Source organism: Phaseolus vulgaris, chromosome 2, assembly GCF_000499845.2.
Source record: "Phaseolus vulgaris cultivar G19833 chromosome 2, P. vulgaris v2.0, whole genome shotgun sequence".
Lineage (NCBI taxonomy): Eukaryota > Viridiplantae > Streptophyta > Magnoliopsida > Fabales > Fabaceae > Phaseolus > Phaseolus vulgaris.
Window position 1 is genome coordinate 31,035,383 of NC_023758.2, and position 23,054 is coordinate 31,058,436.

A 23,054-nucleotide genomic window follows, 5' to 3' on the forward strand; every position below is an offset into this window, starting at 1 on the left:
AAATTATATTCTAATAGTTCGCAAAATTTAACCAGTGAACGTAATTATAGAACTTTTATATATTCAGAAATTATTAAGCAAGTTTAAATAAATTAATTGTTATTATATGAGATGTTCATTTTTTTTTTTCATTTTATTATGTCATGTTAATTTTAAGTTTTTTTTTTAAATTTAGTTTCACGTAAGAGATAATTTTAATTAAAATATAAATTTTTAAATTCCATGTTATATTTACATATTTTAATTGGAAGATTGAATAAAATTAAGTCTTAAATTTATAACTCTTGAATACTAGATCCTCACAGTCATAATAAATAATGAGCATTAATAATCCAAAAAAATCAGAATTTTTTTTATCAATAGTGGTGATTTTCTTTTCCTAACTATAAATATTAAAGACTTCCATTTTGGGAAGTTAATTTCTTTTAATAGTTTTTCATATTGTACAATCAGTTCTGCAAATAAATGTAGATTGCATAAGTAGCTAGCTGCAAACTTTATTAACTGACCATATTTTTATTCAAAATATCATATTAAAAATATTTTTTCATTAAAATTAAATTATATATACAATAATTCGGAATCTGAAAACACTCCTGCACCATAACTTGCCCCTTAATCTAGCTCTAACTGTCTAAGTAACTAACATCCTTTATGTGAATTCAACAAAGTGAGGTTTTGTTGTTATTTTATTTGACATATATATTTATATTAGTGTTTGAAGTTAACGTAAAAAAAACATTTTTTTTAATTAAAATAAAAAATAATAAATCTACCTAGAATTTAAATCGATACACGCAAGACAAAATAAATATTTATTATTAGCTAAAACATCGACAAATATGTAAATCATGTTAAACTTGTATACTTGATAAGAAAAAGAGTTAATAGCAGTGATTCAAGGGATTAATTTTATATTCTAAAATTTATCAATTAATTAAAAACATTTTACGAAAGATTTCAATTAGTTTTAGTTTATATAGAAGTTTATTTTTTCTTTCCTAATTTTTTTATGAAGAAATTTGTTAAAAAATACTGTGATTAACAGTTATGCACTATTAAACCAATTTTTTTTACACTGACAATTGTAAAATTTCAAGAAATTTATTATATAAAGATAGTAATTTATGTTCTATACTTAGTTATTTAGAATTTATTTATATTATATTGTTGTTGAGTAAGCATTTAGGGGAGGATTGGTTAGCATTTTTTTTGAGCTACATTACATTAGACAATGTTAAATTTTGTTGAAGAGTCGTTTTCAATTTATTATAAGAGGAAATAAGAAAACTATGGTATTAATTGGAGAGTTGGATTTTTCTTTTGTAGGAGTAATTATTCTCTTAACCCCAAACAAACCCCACTCACCAACGTAGACTTTCGTCTGCTATCACCACCATATATTGTTAATTTATGGATATGTGTTTAAAGGTGCAGTTTTTTTTAATTAAACAAAGAACAAATAAAGAAATTACACAAATCTACTTACTTCACTGGGTCCTCTGCTAATTAAAAAGTACTTAACCTTCTAAAAAGGATTATTGGATGATTATATAATCTTCTAAAAGAATCCATTTATAATAGTGAGTCACACTTTATGTCATCCTAATCACACTTGTATAACTATATACAAATTCTTTAGTCAAAGGCTATCTAATTCAATTCATTAAAGAAAATACTTACATTATTATAAATTACCTAACATGAATTAATTTCTATGAATAAAAAAATAATTTTTTTATCGACAATAAAAAATAATAAATATGAATCACTTTACGGGTGATCCAACCTTATACATGAACTCAACCATAATTTTCCTCATTAGACTTACTCCTAAGTCTGCCTATTCATAACTTTTCTAGCTAATACAGAGGAAGACATCTCGGGCAAACAATCATACAACTTAAATTGAATATGTCATGAGATCATCCTCATACAAACCAACATATCTATACACCAATAAAAAAAGGGAACAAAAATTACATCATGTACGAAATTGATTATTGATTTTTGTATCTGTACGAAATTAATTTTTGTTTTTGATTCAAACTTTAAATCATTCGTGTATATATGAGAAATAATTGAAATATGTCATTTTGTATGCAAAATGATTGTTAGTTTATTTTTTTAAAGATTGTTATTTGTTTTTCAAAATTCGTTGTTACTTTGGTTGCATTCTGATGACTATTGTAACTACTTCTAATGGGTTGATGAAGTCAAACCTTAAATTGAATCAATTTCACATACAAAATAATATCTTATTTCAATCATTTTCATATTACAAATATTTAAATGGTCTAAAGTTTGAACTAAAGTATCATAGCACATAGACCAAAAACATATTTAACCCTAAAAAAATTAGGCAGCAGTAAATATCGTTTATAATATGAGTTTTTTTACCTTACATAAAAAAACAAATATAACACACATATATATACTGAAAGTTACAAGAATATATATAAATTAACAAATAAATAAGTAAAACATGACTTTATTAAACATAAATTGGGTTTATCAAAAGAAATCGGCATTCCACCAAAAGTAATAAATCATGATTTGAATCTCATCAAAAGAAGTGTTTAATATTTGACTATGCTTTTATAAAATTGCTTGGAAAAATAAATGTTGACAAAATTAAAGAAATTAATTTTTCAAAGTACACGAAATATGAATTTGAATAAAAAAAGCAGAACTTTTAACATATGAAACAAAAGCAAAAACAGCTTGGCATACCTACTGGTGCAAATTAAAAATACGATATTGTTTTTTTTTTAATTTCTTAAAATCGCGACATTGCTTTTTGTGAACTACATTTCTTTTTTGTTTGTTTGATAAAAATCATGATATTCTAATTAATACTAGAAAAAAGAGATTTATTTTATTATTTTAAACATAATTCTAAATTAAATTAATTCTAAAGTAATATTTGAATCACATTTTTAATTACTAATTTCTTTTACAATCACCATTGCTCTTTAAGAATACCAGGTTCTATTATAAGTTTCTTTAGTATTTTAATGCATATTTTAATATATGCTTTTAATTATTAAATTTGAACACACAATAAATATATAATCAAGAATAATTTGTCATAATCAATTTCATTGACAGGAAAACCGTTCGTCTGATAATTATATTATAGTTAATGAACACAACATTTAACAGTACTTTTGTTTTTAAAATTAGATTAACTTACACTCAATAAATATAACTTTTAGCATTAAAGTACGGTCAATTTTATTTATATTTCTATGTTTGTGCTATCAATTGTTAATTAAGGATTTAAATGTGATTTAAAATAATTAAGTTATAAACATTTATTATTTTTAATTATTAAATATTCGTTAAGCTATTCTTACACTTTACTTAAAATCTAGTTATGATTATTGTCGTAAAAAACAACAATACGGAGTAGACTTTTACAAAAACATGTAATAATGTTTGACCAAAATTAAAAAGAGTGAATCTTAATTTTGTATATCTTTCCCAAGTTCTACTTTACTCTCATGAGCTTATCAATACCGCGTATCAACAAATTGTTTACTGATATTCTTATTTAAAGATATTAATGTCAGTATCAACACAAATCAAAAGATTATGAATAATCAACCTTAAATAGAAAGCAATATTTATTATTGAATTAGGTCAATAACAATGCCAACTACAAAGAAGATAGTGTGGAGATTTTAGTATAGAGAATATACAAGAAAAAAAAACAGATTACACATTAACTAAAAATACATAAGAAAGAAAAATAGATTACACACTAACCAAGAATACATAAGAAAGAAAAACAGATTACACACTAACCAATAATACACATATTCTTGACTATTTTGACTATTTTGAATGTTTTAGATCTGATATTGTTAAAACTCTTGTCTATAACAAAAATACATAGAATAATATAATATTTTTTTATATATAGTTCAATCTTCTAAAATCGGTTTATAAATTTAATTATATTATATTAAAAATAAATTTTAATTTAACTCAAAATAATATTTATCAAAATGTGAATAGTTGAAGTGCACCACATATACTTTTGTCTCGATGGAGATTTTTGTTGCTACTTACATTATGAACCACTTCTTAGAAGGAGCCAATTCCAGGGAGGATTTGAGGTTTGTAAAGAAAATTTGTCTAACTTCCCTTTCAAGGCCAAGACAATTTTTCTTTTCCCATGGATTACTCCTACGCCTTCATTTCTTCGTTATATTATGTTAATAATAATAATCAGTTAGATTCTTATGCACCACTCCATTCCATTTCCATACGCAGCCGAATCGTTGTTTTTCAATTTCATAGGAAACCGACAAAAAAGGGTATTATGGGCATATGCTAACACAAGAAGATACGTTATTGTCCGGTCCCATAAAAGCACAGGTCCGTGAAATGTTATATATAACTGAAAAAAATACACCATCGTCTTCTTTACCAAAAATAAACATTTTTCCACCGAATTGTTGCTTTAATGAAATTAAAAATTACCATATTTTAGAAACAGAAGCTTCCGCTTTAATTCAATGTATAAATATAAACATATTTTTACTTCTGTATGTCATCATCTGTTTCTTAAAAGCCGTTGCTGCAAACAGAGACGACAACAACAGAGGAGCAACGAAGCACACAACATCAGATCCACCTGATTCTGTTTTTTATCACCTCATTCTCTGTTTCCCTTCCTCCTTCTCTCTGTTTCGCTTTGGCCCAATGAGTTGAGCCACATTCAAGGAATCCACGTGCAGTGGAGTGAGTGAGTGAGTGAGTGAAGAGGATGTTTCGTTCTGCGAGATGGAGGAGCGACAAGAACAGGGTCAAAGCAGTTTTCAAGCTGCATTTCCATGCCACCCAGGTCACTTTCATATTTCTCAGTTTCAACTTTCCTTCTTCTTCTTCTTATTCTTCTCCAGAATTGTGATTGAATTGAGTGAAAAAAACAGACTCCATGTTTAACCATCAAACTTGTGGATCAATTACCACACCAGTCTATTACTCAAAGATATACAATAACTAGTTCAATGCTTGAGGGACAGTTTTATCAGCCATTGTGGTTTTATCTGTCTGGAGCAGAATTGTATCTTGAGACTCTTCATTATGTGATCTAAAGAAAAAGATACACTTTTTTTAACCCTTTTTTTAGTTTTCTTGAAAAATGAAAATGGAAGTTTGGAATAGAATCTGGATTTTGACGGTGTACTCGTAGTGATGAATTATAACGGGATGGGAATCAACCTGGTAAATGAGTTATCGTGTTTGATAATTCAATTTCAGGTGTTTCAATCTGGAATGGATGCATTGGTGCTGTCTATAGTTCCAGGGGACATTGGAAAGCCAACTACGAAATTGGAGAAAGCTACAGTTCGAGATGGAACTTGCAGATGGGAAAATCCGGTTTATGAAACTGTGAAGTTTGTTCAGGAGGCTAAGACAGGGAAAGTCAGTGATAGAATATATCACTTTTTGGTTTCAACGGTATGAATTTTTCTCCCTCTCCGTCATTTACTGTTAATTGTTTTTTTTAATGTGATCTAGTTTCCGCGTTTATGCAGGGTTTACCAAAAGCTAGTTCCATTGGGGAGGTTTCTATAAACTTTGCTAATTATGCGGAAGCCACAAAGCCCTCATCTGTCTCTCTTCCCATCAGGATTTCTCATTGCGATGCTGTTTTGCATGTTAGTATTCACTCTCTTATTTTCAGATTGTTTTTTCCCAAACGAGTTGTGGTCCAGAGTTAAAGTTACTTGAAAATTCAGGGAAAAGCTAATGAAAAACTTGAGTAAACCATAAGTCAAAGCAATGTTGATCTAGGTAAATTTTATTTGGTGCTTAAAAAACAGGTATCCATTCAGAGGCTGCAAGAAAACGGTGTTCGAAGGTACAAGGAGGGAGTTGCTTTGCTATGTTATTATTTTTACCTTTCAGGTTAAAGAGTTTGCCTGAGCTCAGTTTTTGATGATGCGGTTTCTTCTTGTTCAATAAAATTCGCAGAGAGGAAGATGAATGCCAAGTTTCCAATCTGAAATCCGATGATAGGAGCTCAAGGAGCCAATTGAACAATGGCGATACGGATGAAACCAGCAAAAGTTATTCTTCAGAAGTAAGAATTTCACCCTCTTGGGCTAAACAATTATTGTCACTCTTTTATGTCTCACCCTATATGATAACTTTTCTCTGACATGGCCTTTCGTACAAATGTATCCATGTCTTTTGTTGTTTCACAGGATGTCTCTGCCAAAGCAATTATGAATAGAACTGAATTGAGTTCTAATTACAGAACATCCAGTGGCTCTGATATCACATTGTCAAGTTCTGATGACAGCTCTGGACTTGATACACCCCGCGAAATTGGACCAAGAAAAAAGAACATTCACCTCAACACCAAAGGGTTTCTCCCAGATCCAGTTCTCCACCATGCTTCAGAACCTCAAAACCTTGCTCGCAGTGCCTCAACATCAATGGATGATGTACATCAGAGATCACACTGGGACTGGTCAGCCGGGTCGGAGCACAGGCTAAGTATAGATGATGCAACATATCATAATTCTCCTCTGAAGGAACGCTCCCAACAACCTTCCCCTTTAGAGATTGAGAGTCTCAACGCTGAAGTATCTGCTTTGGCCAGGCAGGTGGATGTTTCGGACTTGGAATTACAGACCCTTAGGAAGCAAATTGTGAAGGAATGCAAAAGAGGGCAGGATCTTACAAAGGAAATTGTTGCCTTGAAAGGGGAAAGGGATGCATTCAAGAAAGAATGTGAGAGTCTAAGGTCTTTCCAGAAACGCATGGAAGAGGCCCAAGTGAGAAACAGGTCACAATTGGAAGGTGGAGACCTTCATGCTCTTGTAGAAGAAATAAGACAAGAATTGGATTATGAGAAGGGCCTAAATGCAAATCTCCGGTTACAGTTAAAGAAGATGCAAGAATCTAATGCCGAACTAGTTCTTGCTGTGCAGGACCTGGATGAAATGTTGGAGCAGAAAAATAGTGATATGTGTAAGTGTAACCATTCCTGTGCAAACGAGCGGGATAAAAATTCCCCGGAGAAAAAGATAAACCTCTCTAAATGTGAAACGGATGATGATGATGATGAAGAACAGAAAGCATTGGAGGAGCTGGTTAAGGAACACACGGAAGCCAAGGAGACACACTTACTTGAGAAGAAAATAGTAGACCTCTACGGTGAAATAGATATGTACAGGAGAGACAAAGACGAGTTAGAGATGCAGATGGAACAGCTTGCACTGGACTATGAGATATTGAAGCAGGAAAACCATGGCCTTGCACATAAGCTGGAGCAAAGCGAACTGCAAGAACAGCTAAAAATGCAGTATGAATGTTCATCTTCTCCTTCTTCAATGAATGACATTGAAACTCACATCAAGAATCTGGAAAATCAACTAAAGGAACAATCAGAAGATTTCACAAATTCTCTAGCTACCATCAAGGCACTTGAAACCCATATCAGAAATTTAGAAGAGGAAATGGAGAAGCAAGCTCAAGGATTTGAAGCTGATCTAGAAGCAGTGACGCGTGAAAAAGTTGAACAAGAACAAAGAGCTATTCAAGCCGAGGAAACTTTGCGAAAGACCAGACTGAAAAATGCTCAAACTGCTGAGAGGCTTCAAGAAGAATTCCGAAGGCTCTCTACACAAATGACCACCACATTCGATGCGAACGAGAAGGCCACCATGAAAGCATTGACAGAAGCGAGTGAAGTGCGTGCACAGAGAAGTGTACAGGAGGAACAGCTGCATAAAGTGAAAGAAGAACTTGAGTCAACTACTGCTGAGTATGAGGTGAAACTGAACCAACTTTCCAACCAAATAGATATGATGAAAGTGCAGATACAACAGATGTTGTTGGAAATTGAGGACAAGTCCAAACAGCTTGAAAATCAGAAGAAGCACGAGGAACAAGTTAGTAAGGATTTCTCTAATGAGATCGGATTACTAAAAGCTGAGATTGGAAAGCTTAACATGGAGATTTCATGCTTACTTGAGCAAGTACAAGATAAAGAAATTTTAAGAACTGACTTGGAACTTACGAAGAAATCAGTTGACGAATTTGAGACACTTTTACAGAAAGGAACTGTGGAAAGAAATGAACTGTTGGGAACAATTAAATTGCTGAAGAAGGAAGCAGAAGGGTCACTTAATGAGCTAAACAGAATGATACATATCAAGGATGAAAAAGAAACTGAGGTCAGAGTCTTGCAGTCAGAGTTGCAGGCCATTAGAGCTCAGTACAATGACCTGAAACTCTCTTTTTCTAAGGACGAAGTGGAGAAAGAAAAACTGCTAAAGCAAGTTTTCCAGCTAAAGGGTGAATTGAAGAAGAAAGATGATGCTTTAATCAGCTCCGATAAGAGGTTTAGGGAAAGTAATGCACGCGCAACACTTACCGATGGAACTACAAATATTCTAAAGAACAAAAAAACTGCTTCAGTTACTCAGAATTCAAAGGAAATAGCCAGTCTGAGGGAGAAAATAAAAACGCTTGAGGTAAAATTTCAAATGCTTCATGCCCAAAATTTCATCTTCTATCCATTTTTAAACTCTTGTTTAATTGCTTTCTAGGGAGAAAATTAATTTACTTGTGGTAATTGAGGTGGGGTTGTTTATTGCAGGGCTTGATACAGACAAAGGAAACAACATTGAAAACTTCAAAAACTTCATTTTTGGAGAAGGAAAAGGAACTCCAGACCAAAATTGAGGAGCTGGAGAACAAAGTAGAGGAGTTCAACCGAAGTATTGATTTGCAGAAGGTATACTCATTTGTACAGTCTAACTATATTTTTGGAGAAGTTTCATTTCTTCATTTCTCATTGAACAAAACTGTTTCTTTTCACGAAGTCTGAAATACAAATAATGGCATCGACATTAGACTTTCATCATTGAATTCTTGATTTATGAAGCTATTGAATTCTTCAAACAGGTTGTTCAGGATACAAGTATTACTACTTCCAGTGAGATATCTGGAGACTTAAGGAGTACAGTTGAGCATCTCAATGCTGCTAAATTGTTATTCAAGAGGTTTGACTACTATTTTACCTTCTCAGTTTTGTCTACGTTACTCTTGAAAATTGAAATTTCATGAATTCAACCCATTGAATAGTTTAGTTATTGATTATTTTCTGGCCATGGCAGTGAGGAAAAGTTGTCAGAGAAGAAAGAAGCAGGAATCTGCATAAACGATGCTGCAGATAGCAGCCATGGTGACATATTAACTGAGCTAACATTGTTGAAGGAAAGAAACAAATCAATGGAAAGCGAACTCAAAGAGATGCAAGAGAGATACTTAGAAATGAGCCTCAATTTTGCGGAGGTAGAAGGTGAAAGACAAAAGCTTGTCATGACTGTACGGAATCTTAAGAGTATCCAGAAAAGCTAATTCTCATATCTTGTATTCTGCATTGTATAGTTGCAGAAACCAAACACATATCATTACGAATAAATTAATGTGTACAATGGTAAAATACATGTATTATTTTTTTTCCTTCTTCTTTCTTAGTCTTCATATTTGCTTCCATATGGTAAATGTGTTCCCCATTGGGCACCGTTTTGCAAAGTTATCAGTTTGTAATGTCCAAGTGTTATTTTGTTGCCAATGGTTCTCTCTTCTGTCTTTTTTGCTTTTATAAACATACACATATTATTGTATCTATAACTAGTAAAAAATCAGTTCTTTTATTGCTATAATTCGACTTATCTGACCTATATTATAAATTTTATACATTTTGGTTTTTGCAAATATATATCCGGCATCATTTAATTTTTAATTGGTGAGGAATTAAGGGAATAGTTAGGAGTTCCACATTTAGGGTGTGTTTGTTTTTAGGAAGAGAAAGGTAAAGAAAAGGGATGAATAGGAGTATTGAAGGAAAGTTGAAAAAAAAAGAAAAAAAATATAGCAAATCACGAAAAAAAAATGCATTTTTATTTTTTTCAAAATTTCTTTAGTGAAGTGAAGATATTTGGAAAGAAAGTTGTTTTTTTTTTAAAAATTATTATATATAAATTGATTATATATAAAAGTTATATTTTAATATAAATATAAGTATACTACTTAATATATATATATATATTATAATAAAATGAATAATTAAAATAATAAATAAAAATTAATTTAAAAATTAATTATTAATATGTATTTTTATTATTATTTATTAATTTTTAAATTTTTTATATTAATTTTTTTATAATTATTTTAAATTTATTATATCTATATCAATTCACTAACCAATTTTCATACAACTATCACATCATTCACAAACTTTAATAAACTTTCTTCACAAATCTACACTAACATACTCTAATTCAAACAACTTCACTTTCTTTTCAAATCACTCAAAATCAACTCTCTCAAATCTCCTATTGAATCCAAACACATCATTAATGAGATAAAAAAAATGCAAATAGAAAGACACACAAACTCATTCATTTAAGGTGGTGTTCTGTATTTTAAATATAGGTTGACTTGTAGTTCTAGAAACTTATCCACATATCCAAGATTAGATATTGACTTTCCATATATACCTACATTGGTATAATCATAATTATTATTTTTTTGAAAACTTTGGTAATCTGCGAATAAAAAGATATTCACCTACTTAGCGAAGTTAAATAGGTATTGAAGAATCTCAACTTTGTCTTATGAATATCTTAATCAGATATGCTATTCTAAACTAGCCATATATTCGCCTACTTGGTAACTTCCTTAGACCACACTCGGTATTTGCCTCTCACCCTCAATGTACCAACTTGTGACGTCCCAGATACACAAAAACTCATATTAATATGATCTGAACTCAATGCAACGAATTGACACTTTCAAAAATCACATGATGACATCGATTCAGATATATACACACCATTGAAATGAATACAAAAATTATATAAAAATAATAATAATAGGTGACTTTCTTTCATCCAAATTTATTAAAAAGATAATAATTACTTTTACTTTTTTTTATTATTACTTTATATATTTCTTTGAGTTAAAAAAATATATATTTTAAACAGTATAAAATAAAACAAAATAAAAATTAAAGCAAATTTTTTAAATAATTATACATAAGAAAATTGTATGTACAAAGACAGAAGATGTTTTATTCTCTTATGTGTATAACTTCATATATAGGAAATATATGAGACTCTCTTTCTTTTCAAATTACAACCTAATTAGGCAGATCCACTCATCATGACATTCTATCATTATTAAATTTAAATTAATTGCATATAATTGGGTATAATATCGTACAATATCGTATAATATTGCATACAATAATTGCGTATAATTTTAATTTGATAATTATTATTTCCTTAATATTATATATGGATCGTTATATTATAAGAAATTAAAATAATAAAAATATAAAGAAATAAACAAAACCAATACGGTAAATTAATTTTTATTTAATAAATTTGTTTACTGTATAATTATTGATTCTTCATATCTACTTATGGATATAAATGTTTTGGTTCACATATTAATTTATAATAAGTCATGATTAGTATAGGTATTAAAAATATATTTTTTATTTTGTATAAATTTGTTCTTAGATTCATTGTAAATTGATATATGTAGTAATATAAAGAGTTTGTTTAATTTGTGATGAATATAACTATATTCTATATTAACTCTAATGTTAAATAACTTATTATTTTTTTATTGTTATTATAGATGTTACATAAAAAGATTACATTATTAAGAGATGAATTTAGATTAATATAAGAACTTACTTTATTATATTAACTTGTGTTTTATATATATATATATATATATATATATATATATATATATATTTACGTGTTGTGAGCTTGTGTTAGAGTAATTATACTTTATATTGATACTTAAATGTTAAATATTTAAGTATAATAACTTTAATTTAGATGAATATGTAACGTATAGTTAAAATATATTATATGAGGTGTTATATTAACTCCTAACCATTCTTTCACTTAAATTTTTAGTTATAAGAGTGATTGTTTAAATTTTTTATTCCTGAGAATGGGAAGGTAAAAATAAATATGTTTGCGTTTATTAGTTGTTATGAAAATACATGTTCTTGAGTACTTTTTAAAATATGATGTCTTAAGGAATTAAATTGTTTTATTCTTAAGAAAAGAGGTGGAAGTTTATTATTTCTACATGGTTTTTGTTTAAAATAATAGAAATTAAAAGGTATATTTCTTACAAAAGTATCCTAGATATTGATATTGTGTAATTTTATTTTTTAATTATTAAAATATATAGATTTTTTTAAAATTATCAAAATAAATAAATTATGTTAAAGTGATATATTTTTATTATGAAAAAATTATGTTCAACTAACATAATTTCAATATATTTGAACTGAAGTGATACTAAATAATATAATTTTTAATATAACTAAATTTTAATTAATTTTTTAAAATGAAAAAATTTAACTATTTTAATAATTTTAAAAAGTTATTTATTTAAGTAATTAAAAGATAAAATTATATCAAATTTGTAATAGCGTTTTTTCTAAAAAAAAAGCTACAGACTCCATGTGCCTTCATTTTTCTTTTTCTTTTTCTTTCTCTCTCCATATTCTCTTCTCTCCCTTCTCTCTTAATTTTCTCTCCCAATCTTCATCTATTTTAGAATCTGATTGGACCACGTTATAGCTGACGAGTTAAGGAACATTTCTACCCGATCAGATTTTCAAACAACGTAAGTTCATTTTTACTCTAAATATCATTTGTTCTATGTTCTTCCTTAGGATTTAGTCATCAATCTTGGTAGGGTCAGTTGAGAAGTTTAATCCTCTCAACTTATTCTATTATATACTGAACTTTTGTTCTGTTTGAATAATTTGCATTAGGCCCGTAAATTTTGAAGCTTATCCAGACTGTGGAAAATAAAATTCTAGAAGTTGCTTGGAAAGCAAGCAATTGAGGTAATGGAAGCTAAATTTATTTTTTAATAGAACGCTATGCTAGAAGATCTAGATGTGGAAGGGACATGGTCCCAATATTCAATTTCTCTGGCAGGGATGTTGTGTGTTTATATATATTGGGTTGTTTGTTTATATATCATTTAAATTTGTGGAAATATTAGGTTTTGATGATTAATTATTAAAGTGTTATTTTTTTTTTATGTCAAATAGACTTTTGGATATTGTGGATCACTTTTTGAATGATATTGTATGACAAAATGGTATGGAATTGAATTCATACATTTGGGATAATGTTTGGACTGATGTTGTTGTGTATTATGTATTGATGCCTATGTGGTAACAGAGATCTCCGAGTTTCACTGATGATCTAAGTCACATAGACTAAGATATCAGGTGGTGAGAAGCTGATGGGGGAGTTCATGCACACAGTGACATATGAGATGCACGGCTTGGGTTGTATTGAACTTACCCTGATCCTTTCTGTTGGATTCGCTGGTAATCTTTGGATCAGATGTTAGTCTCTGGTAGGACTTACTCAATACGGGTCTTCTGGAAGATGTTGTTTGTTGAATATTCTGGATGTGTAGATCCATATGAGATCTATGTGATTGTTTTATTGTAGAGATTTGAAGAAAATTGAATAATTTGAGAAATTGATCATGTAATTTGGTTTTCTCTTTGGATTTAAGTGTTTATATTATAAAATTCTATTTTCACTAGCTTACCCTTGCTTTTCTTGCTGTGTTTGAACTGCAATGACTATACTATGTACACGAGCAGATGACCATACAGGTGCAGGAGTGCCTTAGAGGTTTCAGAGTTTTATTTTGAGCTATGGATATGTAAATATTTGTATTTCTATAAATCCTAATAATGTATTAGGAATGTTTTGAAAAACTCCAAGTTTGTATAGAAACTGGTAGAACTTTTATTGTAATAGTTATATGTAAATTATGGGGTGTTACATTTAATGGTATCAGAGTAGTTCATCCTTAGGATAACCTGAGGGTAGTGGGTTTATTCTGTTTCTCCTGCATGTAGATTTTTGTTTAAGTCTAGCCTCAAGACTTAGTAAAAAGTTTCTAACAAGATGTTTGACAAAGTTTCTTTTCTTGAAATCTTATTTGTGTTCGAGTCAAGTTAATTGTTATGAATAAATATGAAAGTATTAAGAATGAAAAGAATCTTGATAGAGTGGTGAGGGTGCACACTCTTGACTTGATCAAGATTATTTTCTATCTTAATTCTAAGTAGCTAAAATACATTTTAGAGATAAGTTTTTATTGGTTTTTACTTGTTTCGTATGATTAATTCCTTGAAGTTATTTCGTCTTAAATATGTAGTTGGAAATTTTTAGTAATTTCCAATCCAATTCTATATGTGCTTAGAAGATGGCACGTAGACCACCTACTCCTCCTCCACCAGTAGATATGCCCAACTTAGCTCGGGCAATAGAGATGATGGCAACAGCCTTGCAACAACAGAGTGCTACTATGGCACAACAACATCACGTCGCCCTTCATCAATTAGAAACAACTAGATTAGCAGCATAAGCATCTCAGCTTTATCAACAACCTCATACCTTTAGTCTGGAGGATTTTTTGAGACACAGTCCACCCAAATTTAATGGCAAGGTAAATCCAGATGGAGCAGACCAGTGGGTGAGAGACATAAAAAGAATCTTTGAAGCTACTCAATGCCCTGAAGAGAGAAAGTTATCTTATGCCATCAATATGCTTATTGAAGAAGCTGAGTTTTGGTGGATAGGCATGAAGCAAATGATGGAAGACAAAGGTGAAGATGCTACTTGGGAGAACTTCAAAGTAAGATTTCTAGAGGAGTATTTTCCTGATAGTGTCAGGTATGCAAAAGAAATTGAATTCATGCAGCTGGAACAAGGAAATCTTTCAGTCACTGGATATGCTACTAAGTTCAAACACCTATCTAGATTCTACACCCAGACCATGACTGAGGCTTGGAGATGTAGAAAATTTGAGTTTGGGTTGAAGCAAGAACTTAAAGAAGTGGTGATTCCTATATCCATTAGAGATTTCCCTGCTCTAGTGGAGAAAGCAAAAGTAGTGGAGAGTTTGAAAAATAGTAGCTGACTTGCTAAGCCTCAAGTGGGAGGACCTTCTAAAAGCATACCAAAATATGAAGATAGAAAGAAACCTTATTTCAGACCTCAATCTTATAGCAGTGGAAGACCCAAATCCAAGAACACTCAAATCCAAGAAATTGACTCCTAAGTTCACGGGACCTTATCAAATTCTCAGGAGAATAGGCCATGTGGCTTATGAAATTGCTTTGCCTCCTCCTTTAGCTAACATTCACAATATTTTCCATGTATTCCTGCTAAGAAAGTATGTACCTGATCCCAACCACATTCTTGAGTCTAAATCCATCCAGGTGAAAGAAAATTTGTCGTTTGAAGTGAAGCCAATAAGAATTTTAGATTCACAAGTGAAACAACTTCGTGGAAGAAGTATTCCCATGGTGAAAGTATTATGGGATCTCATCTCTAGAGATTTAACTTGGAAAATTGAAGAGGAGATACGAGCATCATACCCTAATCTCTATATTGGTAAGTTCATTTTCGAGGACAAAAATTTTTGTAGTTGGAGATAATGTAAGAATGTTAAAAAAAAAAGAAAGAATAAAGGTGCAGAGAAAGCCGCCCCCACCACCACGGGTCATTTTTCTTTCTTTTTGCTTTCTCTCTCTCTCTCTCTCTCTCCATATTCTCTTCTCTCCCTTCTCTCTTAATTTTTCACTTCATACCTCATCTATTTTAGAATCTGATCATACCACGCTGTAGCTGAGGAGTTAAGGAACATTTCTACCCGATCAAATTTTTAAACAGAGTAAGTTCATTTTTACTCTAAAGATCCTTTGTTCTCTGTTTTTTCTTAGGATTTAGTCATCAATCTTGATGGGTCAGTTGAGAAGTTTAATCCTCTCAACTTATTCTACTATATATTGAATTTGTGTTCTGTTTGGATAACTTGCTTTAGGTCCGTAAATCTTGAAGTTTATCCAGACTGTAAGGAATAAAATTCTAAAAGTTGCTTGGAAAGCAAACAATTGAGGTAAGGGAAGCTAAATTTATTTTTTAATAGCACCCTAGGATAGAAGATCTGAATTCGGAGGGGACGTGATCCCAATATTCAATTTCTCTTGCAGGGATGTTGTGTGTTTATATAATGGGTTGTTTGTTTATATATTATTTAAATTTGTGGAAATATTAGGTTTTGATGATTTAGTATTAAAGAGTTATTTTTTTTATGTCAAATAGACTTTTGAATGTTGTGGATCACTTTTTGAATGATATTGTATGATGAAAATCGTATGAAATTGATGTCATACATTTGGGATAATGTATGAGTTGTTATTTGATGGTACATTAAGTATAAAAAGCCTATGTTTAACGGAAATCCTCTGACTTCACTGATGATCTAAGTAATGTAGACTAAGATATCATGTGGTGAGAAGCCGAAAGGGAGTTCATACACACCGGGTCCCACTGTAGACACTCAGTATTGGATGTTTGAACTTACCTGATCTTTTTTATTAGATCCGCTGGTAATCTTTGGATCAGGTGTTAGTCTCTGGTAGGGGCATACTTAATGAGTCTTTCGGAAGATGAAGTGGGATTGAAATGAAATCCAATGATTGTGATTGAAAATAGATCCATGTGTGGTCAATGATGAAATTGATATTGAAATTTTATATGACTAAAGAAATATTTATAAATGATTTGTTTGATTGGTTCTTTTTGCAAAAAAATGGATAAGATATGAATTTTTTTTTCATTAGCTTACCCTTGCTTTTCTTGTTGTGTTTGAACTGCGATGACTGTACTACGTACACGAGCAGATGACCATACATGTGTTGGAGGTTATGGAGGACATTAGGATGTTTTTTTGAATCGTATATTGTAAATATTTGTATTTCTATATGTCCTAATCATGTATTAGGAATGTTTTGAAAAACTTTATGCTTGTATAGAAATATGTAGAACTTGTATTGTAATAGTTAGATGTTATTTTTCGGGGTGTTGCATAAGTAATTAAAAGATAAAATTATATCAAATTAATAAAATAAAAAATTTAACTAAGAATCACTTCATGTTATGCGTGTGAGGATGACTTCCACGTTATGGGCGTGAGCATTTAGGAAGATGCTTTAATAAATGTATTCAATGTACGTAATTAATATAGGTATTAAATAAATGAGTTAAATACACGTATATGTACATATTTAATAAATGTATGTGATATATCTATTCAATTTTTAATAAATGTATTCAATACACATATATATGTATTTAATGTACACATGCACTTATTTCATATATGTATTTAATGAATGTGTTCAATACATATACTTTTTCTCTTTCTTTTTATCTTTTCAACAATAAAAAAAAATTGTATTTTATTTGTCTTTAAAGATTTTTCATAATGCATTTCTTCTTCTTCTTCTTAATATACCCTCAACACTTTCGGTAATTTTTAAATAATTTGCATGTGTATTTTTGTTTCTCTAGTGAGCCTAGCATCTCCAGAAATTGCATTAATAAATGAGAGCTAATTATTTTGTTTTTGTTATATTATTGAAATCTTGACTTAACTCAATTCATAGCTGTGACATATATTTGACGATAGAAATATTTTTATATAATTATTTGCATGTTTAGTTTTTATTGATTTCAAGTCAACTTACATGGTAAAAGATATATTAGATCAGTTTTATTTTGAATATATTTTTTTGAAAAAAATATATTTACGAAATATGTAGAATTTTCTTATTAAAATAAATTGAAAGTGACTTGTTTTAAAAATAAACTAGATAAACGTATAATAAGAACAAAAGATAATGCTTATTTTATTAAAAGAATATTTAAAAAACATAAACCAGAACAAGACTCGTGATTTTACATGTATAATATATGTGTATTTGTCTGCTAAAAATCATGTTAAACATCATGATACAAATATTTGAGCAGTTTAATCCACAATTTATTTAAAGAGTTTTTTTTTTATAGGAATTTTGATAAAAGAGTTGAATTTATTTTTTATATATTATTCGGCGTCTATAAATTGAAGTTTATTATTCTCTTGAAACATCATAAAAAAAAAAGCTGCCATATCCATACAAAATCTGTGGTGGATAGTTATAGAAAAACTTAGAGAAGAATTATGAGAAAAAGTGAGATGAAAGGTATGAGGATTGTAGTTATGATTATAACTATGCTTAGTTTGGCAGAAGCCGATAACAATTTTCCAATTCTGCAAGTTGAATCGGTTCGTTGTGATCTCAGATGTGCCTTTAAGTGTGCTTATTTAAAGTGTTGTGTTCGTAAGTTCAGAAGATGTGTCGATAAGTGTGAAGCAAATTGTCATAAAATGTCTAATGATATGATTTATGATTGTATTATTAAACGTGGCTTGAAGAAGTTTGGCGACCATAATAGGTACTTATTCTCTTACAACATTACCATATATTTTAAGATTTTATGATTTCATCATGTTTTTAATATTTTTCTTTCCTTCTCAGGTGATCCTAGTCTTATTTCCTAGGTGGATTCTTCTTGTTTGCAAGAATGTAAAAAAAAAGTAATAAATTGCTGCAAGATTGTTGAAGAAAAATATCGGTAGGTAAAGAAAACTTTTTTATTAGAGTAATTTAGATAAATCGTGTTAAGATAATATAACTTCTATATAATTATCTTGAATTAAAATTGTGTTATATTAACCTAATTTGATTTCAGTTTCATATAGTAAAAACAGTATCATGATATTGTTCATGCATGATAGTCCTAAATTCGGTACAAAATTATTAAAAGAGATCAATATATATTTACATATTAAAAGTTTATATAATAATGATGTGTGATTATTAAAATGAGCCCCTCCTGTGTACAAATAATAGCATGTTGTGATGTTGAATATTATTTGGAAAGTGCAAGGGTGGCAGAGGAAAGGCCACACTGCTGAGCGATACATAGTTGAAAAATGAGAAGAAGAAAAATGTAATGTATATGTTACTGTATAGTTGACTCGTTGAAATTAAAGTGTGTATATATATTGAGAATGCGTATGGTTACATAGGACAAAATGGCAGGGATGATTTTACTAATATAGAATTTGAGTTTTAGACCCGATTCTTCAAATTTTAGTACAACTTATCCTTTATAACTAGTTAAAAAGTAAAAAGTACTGAGCCTTTACTCGGATCATTTAAAAATCCCAAACAAAAATTTAATTGTTTTTACCTAGTCTACTCATTATATAGCCCATAACATTTTAATAAGTAAATATAGTATTGTTAGAAATATAAAAAAATAACTCTTAAAATAAGATATTAAAAATAACATATAGGCACAAACATGTTAGATTTTGTACGAGGCTATTTGTTTCACTAGGACTTTTTTTCTTGAATTTAGGAGTTTTATATGGTTGGACAAACTCGTTTGGTTTCCATCTATTCCTCCTTCCGAAACTTTAGTATTCTAAAAAGTTTTTTATTAGTGACTTCCTGCAAATCAACACATTTTGCATAGAGGTTTGCATATATGTTTTATGTGTACATTGTGGGAAAAGCGGGAAGAATTTATTCAACATTTATTTTTTGAATGTCCTAATGCTTTGCATATTTGGAGTTGGGTCGACAAATTTTTCTTAATTCTCATGTCTCTAATGTGGATGATCTTCTTTATTTTATTAAGAGTGATGATAGTCCTTTGATTAATTTGGTTAAACTTGATGTGATAACTTTTTCTATTTGAATGATATGGCACATGAGGAATTATGCTAGATTTCATGTTAAAATTGATGTTTCTAGAGCTATTTCGGTTATTAAAAATATCACATGTCTAGTGGGAAATTTGTCTAAAAGTTATAGACACAATGATATATTTGATTTCAATGTGCTTAAGTTTTTTTATATTCATATTTGTAGCGGTAAAGTTCTACATCCTCTTCCTGTTAAATGGGAGTTTCCTTCATCAGGTTGGATTAAAATTAACAGTGATTGTGTTGCTAAGGGTTCTCTTGGTCGTGCTACTTGTGAATGTATTTTATGTAGGAGTACAAAGGAGTTTATTGGTGATTTATCTGTTTTCCTTAATGTTCATACGATTTTGGTTGTTGAGTTTTATGGAGTTATACATACTATTGAAGAAGCTCAAAAGATGGGTCTCAGTCATTTATGATTTGAATGTGATTTTGCTTTGATTTGTGTTGCATTTACTGCTAGAACTAATGTTTCTTTAGTGCTTCGTAATAAGTGGAACACTTGTCTTAATTACTATAGGAAAATCAAGTTTTGAGTTTCTTACATTTTTTGTGAAGAGAATACTTATGCTAATAAACCCGCTAACTTATGATTTATTCATAGACACTAGTGCAAAAAGAAGAAAAGGATACGCTTTATTTAATGCGGCTTTTGCGCTACCCGCTTTCGAAAAAAACGCGGTGGCATTTTTGAAATTATTTTGATTTACGAATGCGGTTTTACCTTTAACCGCATTCGTAAATCCTTTTTTACCTTAAATTTTGAAGCGCGCCACACACAATTTCAAACTTTATTTCTCGTCTTTGCCTTCGTTTCGCGTTTGCACTCTGAGTTCGTCTCCTTCTACTGCATCTGCATTCCATTTGTGCAATGTAAGTTTCTTGAACTCTCTTTTTTCCTCTTCATCTTCACAAATATATGCATAAATGTTTTTCGTTTTTCTTATATATGTTTTTTTCCTTGCATTAGTGGTCTCGAAGCACTCTTTCATTGTCTTCGTGGTTTCTTGTGGATTTTTTGGTTTGCTCCGTTGCTGCTTCCTGTCCGTCGTCGCTTCTGCTGCCGCCACCGTTGTTCGCTCCTGTGACTCTTCATCAATCTTGGCTTTACACAAGATTGACGATGTTTTAAAATTTTTAATTTTTTTTAATGATTCGGCATATACAAGTGCGGTTAAAGCAAATAACCGCACTTGTAAATGGTATTTATAAATGCGGCTATATAACCGCATTTATATTTCTTGATTTACAAGTGCGTGTTGATCAAATGCGGTTATAAAACCGCATTTATAAATTCAAAACAACCGCATTTGTTTTATGTTTCTGCACTAGTGAGAAATCAATTTCATTGGTGTAATAGGCTTCTATCTAGTCTTTTTCTTAGAATTCTTTATGAATAGGTATATGCTACCTATGTGTCGATTTTGTTAATATATGAGTTTTGGTCTAATCCCCTTATTTACTTGTATTTCTTTTTTTAATAATATTTTTTTCTTGTAGTAACATATGATTGTTGTTACTTGAAGTGTCAGTCTAGCTGAGATGTTAAAATGTCAAGTTTCATAATAATAATGCCTAATATAAGAACTTTTATAAAAAAAAAATATTGAAAAATAACTTAAATCTAACTTATTCTAAAAAAATTGTTTACCCCAAAATATATATATATATATATATATTAAAATGTAATATTATTTTTAATCATAACCTAATAAATAATGATCAATAAAAAATAAAACATTATAAAATAATTTCAAAACATTCTATTTTTCTAAACGTAGTTTGTTACTTATATTAAAACTAAATAATCCCCTTTATATTCTTTATGTTGTGTTTAATGTTAGAATCAAAATTTATTTCATATTAAATATATAAATTAGTATTTTAAGAGTCTAGTTATTCATGTTTAAAAATCTTACCATTACTTCTAAGATTATGGATTTTATTTTTATTACTTATTTTTCATCCCATAACATCTTTGAGCAGGTGAGAAAATAAGGATCGTAATGGATAAAACTTTTATAACATTTCTAATATTTTAATCTCAAAGTTCATTTTTACTTTATTATCTCATTTCTAATATTTTAATAATTAGGTTGAAGTTTGGATTTTCACAAAATTTATGGAATGATTTGAATAATTTTAATTCATCCAAATTTTGTGTTACCTAATATTGTATAATACAATAGTCAGTTTTTTTATTGTTATTCTAATTTTGTTTCTTCTCTTTTCATCTAAACCAAATACACTTATAATTATTTTTTAAAATTAAGTAACTAAATATTTCATTAAATTTTTTCTATTTCTTTATTTTCATTAAAACTATTTACTACTAAAAGAGATTAAATGCAATAAAATAAGCTTAAATACAAATTGTAAATGTTTTTGAAATTTCGCTAAAACTATAAGTTTTCTTTAATTTTTTATAATACTTTTAATTATGCATACAAATTCATTACGTAATCAATTTGCTCATCAACCACACTTCTTGTTTGGATAATTTAATATAAAGTAAGACGGTTGATAATGAAAGGAAAAAAAATTAGCATGAAAAGATTAAGCTATTTTGATTAAATGAAGAAATAAAAATATTTTTATTATTAATAATTTTGTATTTTCAATATTATTTTTTTAATTATTCATTATTACAACAAAAAACGAAAACATAATCGTAATTAATCATGGGTGATGTGCTCTCCATCTTGAAATAAATCCTTTTAATTTTTTTAATATAACTAATTACATAACTAATACAATTAATTATATAGTGAACATATATTTAATTATGTAGCAATTCTTCACACTCTACTTGTCTTTCCCTTATAATTTGTGTGAAAAATTCCACGTCTTTTTTTTTCTTGTTTTGTGTGCTGTTGTCATCCTTTTTGTTTATTTCTTCCTGCATAACCTTTGAACGATGCAAACAAAAACAAAAAATTTGTCAAATATGTGAAACATAAAATGCTTCTTTGAGGTGATGATAGGATAAAGAAGCTTAAGAAGAAAAATGAGAAAATGTTGGGCGGATTAATCTGATTGAAGGAATATGGAAAGAAAATAAACAAGGAGAATCTCATCTCAAACTTTTTTAAAGAAAAAAAAAAGAGAATAAACGTAAAAAAAAACATAATCAATTATATATTTTATTAAAATAAAGAAGAAATATATGTTTTCTTATTATCATAATTGATTGCAGGTTACTCACAATTTTTTTATATAATTTTTTTAATTTTTTTTATAATGATAATAAATAATTAAAAATAATATAAATATTAATAATAAGAAAATTACTAAAGCAAAAAACAATATTTTCTTTATTTATTATATATATTTTT

The 23,054-nt window shown here is 29.3% G+C and overlaps 1 protein-coding gene across 1 annotated transcript; it reads left to right on the forward strand.

Annotated features, from left to right (window-relative positions):
- The first annotated feature begins 4,430 nt into the window (after positions 1 to 4,430).
- On the forward strand, positions 4,431 to 9,610 carry LOC137811400 (uncharacterized). The gene is made up of 9 exons (XM_068613132.1): positions 4,431 to 4,855; positions 5,275 to 5,475; positions 5,553 to 5,675; positions 5,841 to 5,878; positions 5,992 to 6,100; positions 6,225 to 8,504; positions 8,630 to 8,767; positions 8,938 to 9,035; positions 9,150 to 9,610. Exons 1-9 carry the CDS (start codon positions 4,778 to 4,780, stop codon positions 9,391 to 9,393), a joined length of 3,309 nt encoding a protein of 1,102 aa, XP_068469233.1. The 5' UTR covers positions 4,431 to 4,777; the 3' UTR covers positions 9,394 to 9,610.
- Positions 9,611 to 23,054: the final 13,444 nt, after the last annotated feature.

Bases quoted from the DNA above. Each gene is read 5' to 3' on its own strand.
- LOC137811400 (XM_068613132.1), top strand. From the start codon at position 4,778: ATGTTTCGTTCTGCGAGATGGAGGAGCGACAAGAACAGGGTCAAAGCA. The intron at 5,879-5,991 runs GTACAAGGAGGG...TAAAATTCGCAG, and splicing joins CAAGAAAACGGTGTTCGAAG to AGAGGAAGATGAATGCCAAG. The intron at 8,768-8,937 runs GTATACTCATTT...TTCTTCAAACAG, and splicing joins GAAGTATTGATTTGCAGAAG to GTTGTTCAGGATACAAGTAT.